Below are 7,614 nucleotides of genomic sequence, written 5' to 3' on the forward strand. Positions count from 1 at the left end.
TAACATAATATTAATATAGATAGAATATTGAGGTAAAGCTCTTACAGAAAATATCAGTTACTTTTATATTGCAGTGATAAAAATTATGACCAACATAACTTACAGAAAAAAAAAGTTTATTTTGGCTAATGGTTCCAGAGGGATAAAAGTCCATCATGAATGATGACAGAGAAGCCCAGCAGCAAGAGGCAAGCAGGGCGACTGGATGCAGAAGCTGAGAGCTCACACACTCTACTACAAGTATGAAGCAGAGAGAGCAAACTGGACACGAGGTAAGACTATAAACCCTCAAAGCCTGCTCCCAGTGGCGTGCTTTCTCCAAGAAGGCCACGCCTTCTAATCATCCCTACCAGCACCACCACCTGGGAATCGAGTGGTCAAAGACATGAGCCTAGAGGAGTCATTCTTTATTCAAGCCATCACATTCCACTCCATGGCCTCCACAGGCTCATGGTTAGATCATCATTCGAACTGCATCCAGTCAAGCTTAAAAATGTCCCCAGTCTTTAATGGCCCCAACACTGCTTAAAAGTCCACCATCCAAAGTCTCTTATGATACTCAAGGCAATCTCTTAATTGTAGCTCCCTGTAAATTTAAAAAAAAAAAAGAAAAAAGCAAATTACACATTTCCAACATACAATGGCAAAGAATAAAATTCCAAAACGGAGGAAATGGAGCATAGAAAGGAAAAATGGGCCAAAGGAAGACAACCCAGAAGGGCACAAAACTAAATCTTGTAGCTCTACGTCCCATGTCAAATGATTTAGATGGCTCTGTCCTTTCAGTTTTGCTACCTGAAACATAAATCTAATTAGACTGGATTCGCTTCATTTATGTAGCTCTCGTAGGCAGAGGTCTAACAGCTCTAACATCACTAACAACTTGGGGGTTAGTTTTCACAAACAAACCGGGCCATCATGCAGGGACACACACTGCTTAGCCTCACTGGCTCTCTGAAATCAGCTATGAATCTACAGCCCCTTCATTCTTTCATTTTTCATCCCTCTGAAGCCACCACCATATGAATGACACTGTCAAATTAGGCTGTAAACTTGGGATGGCTCCACACTCCCCTGATGCCCACTAACAGCAGCTTATGTTTGCTATTGCATTCCAGGAACAGAAACCATCTGAGATTCTCTTTCCCAAGTCAGAAGCTTAGCTGGGTGGAGTCTTGTCCTGAAGGGACCCCTCCACTTATTCAAGTGCAGAGCAGGCCTCTCCTTAATGGTGTTAACCTCCTTAACAATTACAGTCCCTCTTCTAGCCAATCTTTATCTCTGCAATCTGTACATTTTGAATTTCTTTTTTCCCATTTTCTTTATCATAGACTCGCAAAAGCATTATCAATAATCATGCCACAAACACAGCATTATGCAGAACTGTAATTTCCTGTGCCAAAGAAATGACTTCACAGTTCTCACAAACTAGAAAAAAGATATTGTTAAAATAACCATATTATACAAAATAATTTATAGATTCAAGGCAATTCCTGTCAAAATACTAGTGGCATTGTCCACAGAACCAGAAAGATAACCCTAAAATTAATATGGACATACAAATGTCCCAGAATATCTTCAGGAAAAAAAAAGAACAAAGTTTGTAAGCATCATGCTATTGCATATTCAAATTGGAAGTATCTATAAAGCATGATATTGGCATATAAAAACAAAGAGCAGTATAATAGAGGAATAACTATATGCATTTATAACCAACTGACCCTTAAAAAGATGGCAAAAAAAACCAAAACAACCCAACACGGTATCAACTCACATGATATACAATGAAACACGAAGCCTTCTCTCTGTAGCAGAATCAACAGAAAATAGATCCAATGCCTTAATAGGAGATCTGAAAATGCTCAAAAAAAAAACATGTCAGAAGGGGGTCAAGGTCTAGACACATGCAACAGTTTCCTGGCTAGAACTCCCACTCTAGTTTTTCAATTTTAGCCTTATGTGAATTCTTAGGAAAAGGGCAGAAGACACCCAGTTTCTTTGCCAAAATAGCACAGAAACGGGCTCTAGTCCAACTGCTAATATTGTTCCCTTCTGAAGCCTTGTGAGCCAGACAACTGCATTCTGCTTTACTCTCCACACTAGTCTCCCATGCTCCGACTATCTGCTTAAAGCATCCAACCACTTTTCTAATCCAAAGTCTCGGTCTTCCATATTCCTCTAAAAAAATGTATATCTATCTATCTATCTATCTATATATATATATATATGGTCATGGTCTACACGGCAACAGCCTACTCTCTGGTTTCCAACCACCGGTTACTTTTCTGTTGCTGTGCTAAAACACCATGACCAGAAGCAACTTACAGAATGAAGGGTTTATTTAGGCTCACAGTTCCAGAGAGATAAGCGATCATCGTGGCAGGGAAGCATGGCAGCAAACAGCAGGCATGGCAACTGGAGCAGGAAGCTGAGAGCTCACATCCTCAACTGAAAGCAGGAAGCAGAGAGAGCACCTGGAGGTGGGGTGAGACTATAAACAATCAGAGCCCACCCCTTGTGGCATGCTACCTCCAGCAAGGCCACACCTCCTAAACCTCCCCCAAACCACATCACCAACTGAGAACCAATTCAAATATATGAGTCTATGAGGGATTTTCTTATTTAAACCATCAGAGTTAAAAGTTAATTTAGCTGGGCAGTGGTGGCGCAGGCCTTTAATCCCAGCACTTGGGAGGCAGAGGTGGAGGCGGAGGCGGAGGCGGAGGCAGGTAGATTTCTGAGTTCAAGGCCAGCCTGGTCTACAAAGTGAGTTCAAGGACAACCAGGGCTGCTACACAGAGAAACCCTGTCTCAAAAAAAAAAAAAAGTTAATTTAACATTAATTGGAGACAGTAGAAACTCTGTCAAAGGGCACTCCCCTTGTTATAGCTTTATAAATAGTTCACCATACTAGGCAAACTAGTGCTGTAGTGGTAATGGTCCTAGTTTGAAATACTGAAAAATATTAAATGTTAATAACTATTAAGGAAAATACCTAGAAGTTATACAGAAATATTACTGTATGTTTAGATCTACTGGTGGTTCTCTGTGACAGGCTGTTGCTATGCAACCACGGCTATTCTCAAACTCACGGTGTAGCCAAGGGTGGCCTTGAACACATTATCTTCTTGACTGAGCTTTCCAAATACTTACTTAGACTGCAAGCCAGTGTGCCACAATGCCAGGCTCGTATCTACTACCTTAAAAGAGCTGGACTCTGGTGTCCCCAACTTCCTGCATAATATGATCCTCACTGAACTGCAAAGAACTAATTTCTAAAATAACTTTTAAAGATTGTGACATTTTTCTCTGGAATTTATGTGTCTCTCACACACAACCATTTAGAAACTAGTTTTTGAAAATTGCCCAGATTGAATGGAAACAGTTCTGTCCTGGCTTTTCTTTTAGCCAACTGATAGGTGTGTGTGTTGTACGTGTGATACTTGTACATAATACACACATATGTTGGTAAATTACTAAAATTACTATGACATTAATGCAGCACTAAAACAACTTTGTTAAGTGACTGCCAAGAGCTTAGTGTAGTGGCTTCCATCTCGAATTTCAAGTCTCAGGATACTGAAGCAGGACAGTCACAAGCTTCAAGCCAACCTAGGGTACACAGTGGAGCCAACCTGGGCTACAGGGAAATCCTCAATAAGTTACTGCTAAGGTAGAATTTTTATCAAGCTCTAGACTGGCCAGCTTGCTGTACAAAGTTTAACACTCGACCAAGAGGAGGAACTCTTTATGACGGAAGATTAAACAATACTCATGCCATCCACACTCATGATTAAACGACTGTGCCCATCACAGTATGAGGCCCCTTCTGGATTAAGTTAGCTGATACACAACCAGTTAAAATCTTTTTCTCAAGTGGGTGCTCTGATGACCTGCCGTGGATGATGCACATAGGAGCCATACTGTTGGAACTCTGACAAGATCAGTCAGTAACGACCTGATACATGAAGTCAAGAGTTTCATGAGCACACAAAGGAAAAGACCAAGGGAAAGACACTGCCATGACCTGAGCACAGGCCCAGGTATGTGGCAGGCAGTGTCTACATCTACCGGCTTGCTCATAGTCATTAGGAAAGAAGTTTCTTGCTCCAAGTACAGAGCTATGCCTAAGAGAAACTGGTTCTGCACACTACCAGGCAACCGCTTACACTAAAACTACCCACTTACCAAGACAGAAAATTCTCCCTCTGTTGATAGTTCCAAGGGCCATAAAGTCATTCTTCCAACAATAAATCTAACTACCTTAGAATTGACAACTGGTGTTTTCCTTAAGAATTTGTGGAGAATAGATGGTAATGAACGGTAAACCCTGAGAAACAGATTCCTCATGTCAAGTCCTTGCTTTTCATAAATGACAGACACATAGTGCAACAGTGTACCTTTTCAGTAACTGTATCCACAGTGTCTTGCTCCCCAAATTTCAGTGAAAAACAGCAAAGCATGTTAAAAATGACAGATTGCAGAGAACAGTCTATTTGACTGAAACCTTAAGTATATATGTGATTTAGCTGAGCTGAACATTATGGGACCTAATGGAAGACAAACAGGATAATCATTTTCAAATAATAACTGGGTAAGTAGAAAAACTCCTTTACTAATATTAGACACAGAAAACACACTTCGGAAGGGCACTAAGATAGGTTCCATCCCACCCCCACTGCATCCCACCCTACCCCCGTAGTTTTCCTTTAGTACAAACCTGTGTGGTTTCGACAAATCCCTCATTTCAAACTATGAATGGACCTTTTTCTAAGCCCAGGTAATAAGTATATTTAATTACTTGAGAAAATAATCTAATGAAACAGTACTCCATCCCAATTTAAGCATTATTCAAACACATTTCAAATGCTGAAGTTTCAAACGCAACGTTTTATTTACATATTAGTTATCTTCATCAACATATACACACACTGGCACTGACTGTTCTCCACAGAACAAAGGATGTCTAGATATCCCAAACGGAAATGAAAACTTTAAAATATATTCTTTTTTAGGACTGTAGGCAATTACACACACATCACTTACAAAGCTATTACTGATTTGTCCAAGGAAGCAGAGTGCTATAGAGGGAGGAAACTGGAGTATGCATTCAGGAGTGACACGACTGACGTCTCAACATGAGAAAGCTGACAACACGTGGATTTTCGCTGTGAAATTTGTCTGCAAAATATGGGCACAAGTTTGTCAATGGGCAGTAGGTTGCGGTCAATCTTTCGCACATTATGGTGCAGAGGCATCAAAGGAGATTGCTTAGTCCTTCTCTGGGACCAGCTTCAGAACTTTTCCAATGGCAATTGTTTTACCCTCATCTCTTAAGGTAAAACGTCCCATCTGAGGAAAATCTTTAAATGTCTCCAGGCAGATAGTTCCTGCTGTCCTTAACCGGGCAATGCACACTTGATCTTGCTTCACAAAGCGGGGCCGTGTCTTGCTTTTTTCTCCTGACTTTTTGTCTACCAAGGAGATCAAGGCTGTTATTTCCACCTCCTCAATACAAGTATGAATGTGAAGCACCGCATTATAACCTGGGCAGATGATAGACTTGTGCTCAATAATCACTATCTGAACATCAAATGTGCGTCCGGAATGGCAAAGATTACTGGGTTCACAAAGTATGAAGCCCGGAAGAATCTCTTCCTCTTCAATCCCTTTCAGTCTGATTTTGAGGTTTTCACCTGGAGCTACAAAGTCAGTCTCGGCATCATCAGAAATTATTCCTAGAACTTCCACACTGTGCTTGTTTGGCATCATCACAAGCTGCTGGCCTTTAAAAATGGATCCTGATTCCAGCTTACCCAGGACCACAGTGCCCATATCCTTGTACTTATCCACAATTGGCAACCTAATTGGCCCATCAATTGATCTGTTGAAGTTTGGCAAACTATCCAAATATGGAATAAATGGTAATCCGGTGTACCAAGGACAGAAATCAGATTGCTCTTTAATATTTGCTCCAGTCAGTCCTGAGCAGGGCATAAAGTGAATGTCCTTTTTTGGACTGAAACCAACTTTTTTCAAAAAGGGCACCAGTTTTTCTTTACATTCTTCATATCGCTCACTGCTCCAATCTACTGTGGGGTCATCCATCTTATTAATAAGCACTATTAAGTATTTTACCCCTGCTGTTTTGGCCAGCATTGCATGTTCTCTTGTCTGTCCACCTTTTTCAAATCCAGTCTCAAATTCCCCTTTCCTGGCAGAGATCACCAGCACAGCTAAATCGGCTTGAGAGGCACCGCCAATCATATTTGGGACAAAACTCTTGTGGCCAGGGGCATCTAGGATTGTGAAGTGCTTCTTTTCCGTTTCAAAATACGCACGGCCCACTTCCACTGTTTTACCCTTGTCTCGTTCTTCCTGGTTTGTATCTAAGGCCCAGGACAAGTACCAGGTCTCTCTATTCTTCTCCTTAGCTTCTCGTTCGTATTTCTCAAGTGTCCTTCTGTCAACCATTCCTGTCAAAAACATTATTTGTCCTCCAATGGTTGACTTGCCAGCATCCACATGCCCAATGAAGACCACATTTACGTGTTCTTTCTTAGGTGCACCTGATGGTATGACCACAGATTTTGATTTCCTTACTTCCTCTTTCTCCTCCATCACTTCCTTGACACTTTCTTCTGGGGGCCCTGCATCTCCCAAAGAAGCCTCAGGCTTTGCTTCACTCACTTCTTTAAGCTCCCAAGATTCTTCTAGGGCCATCTCCACCTCTCCGTTTTCTACAACAGGTTCTGAAAGTTCCATGGTAACAGCTGAACTGGAACCCTCCCACGACACTAAAGGGCCATCTTTGGAAGGTTCCACAGGTGCTCCCCATTCCATCCCTTTACCTTCAGGCTCCCCGGCGCCACCAATGCAGGTTTCGTCGCAGCTGGAGGCTGTGGGGGCGGGCGGCTGGGCCGATCCAGGCAGGAAGGACGGCACGAACTCCGCTGCGCTTACGCTAGGCACGAAAGGTTTGGCGTGGATGTTGAGCTGACTGCTGAAGGCCAAGCTGAGATGCTTGCGCTGGGCCTCGGCTTCCGCGGCCTCAGCCGCTGCCATGGCTGCGGGGGCGATTCCATCCCCGCTCGGAGCCGAACCCGGGGCTTCCATGTCCACCTGATCCCAGCAGTCGGGAGCCGAGTCGCTGCTGCTGCCGAGATCCATGGTGTGAGCAGCCGGGGTGCGGCGGAGAAGGAGCGAGGTAGGCAGGTCAGGAGGAGAGGGTTCTACCGGTGGTAGTAAGGCAGGAACAGCCTCGGGCCACGGGCGAGCGACGCGAACCTTAGCGGCGCGGAGGCAGCTAAGCGCAGATGCTGCACTCACAGCTGCGGCGGCGGCGGCAGATATGGCCGCTCAAGGCTCAGCTCCAGTGTGTGAGCGAATCTCCTCCCCCAAATCCCAATCACTTCCGACTCCTCCACCCCTGACCCAACGCCTGTGGTGAATTGACCCCTCGCTGCCATCCGTAGGTTTGTCCCCGTTAGTTCTCAGTCAGAGGCTGAGTCTCCAAGTACAATTAAAAAAAAAAAAAAAACACGAGATTTTCTATTTATTTTGGTTCACACAATCTGACAGAATGATTTGACCAGGTTCCAATGATTAAGCCTC

General features: G+C 43.3%; 1 protein-coding gene across 2 annotated transcripts; it reads right to left on the reverse strand.

Moving 5' to 3' along the window:
- Positions 1-201: 201 nt before the first annotated feature.
- LOC110287269 (eukaryotic peptide chain release factor GTP-binding subunit ERF3B) lies at positions 202-7,386 on the reverse strand. 2 transcript variants are annotated; one of them, XR_015047165.1, is made up of 4 exons: positions 5,047-7,386; positions 2,326-2,474; positions 1,775-1,852; positions 202-586 (listed from the first exon to the last, which is right to left on the reverse strand). XR_015047165.1 is itself a non-coding variant. In XM_021153927.2 (1 exon), the coding sequence occupies exon 1, from the start codon at positions 7,168-7,170 to the stop codon at positions 5,272-5,274; it is 1,899 nt and encodes a 632-aa protein (XP_021009586.1). In that variant the 5' UTR covers positions 7,171-7,386; the 3' UTR covers positions 4,871-5,271. The 2 variants fall into 2 exon arrangements, 1 of the variants encoding a protein (XP_021009586.1); XM_021153927.2 differs by lacking the exons at positions 202-586; positions 1,775-1,852; positions 2,326-2,474 and having other exon boundaries at positions 4,871-7,386.
- Between the last annotated feature and the right edge of the window lie 228 nt (positions 7,387-7,614).

This window comes from Mus caroli, unplaced genomic scaffold, assembly GCF_978045245.1.
Source record: "Mus caroli unplaced genomic scaffold, Mus_caroli_1 scaffold_5, whole genome shotgun sequence".
Classification (NCBI taxonomy): Eukaryota; Metazoa; Chordata; class Mammalia; order Rodentia; family Muridae; genus Mus; species Mus caroli.

Excerpts from the sequence above, each read along its gene's own strand:
- LOC110287269 (XM_021153927.2), bottom strand. The coding sequence starts at position 7,170 with ATGGATCTCGGCAGCAGCAGCGACTCGGCTCCCGACTGCTGGGATCAG.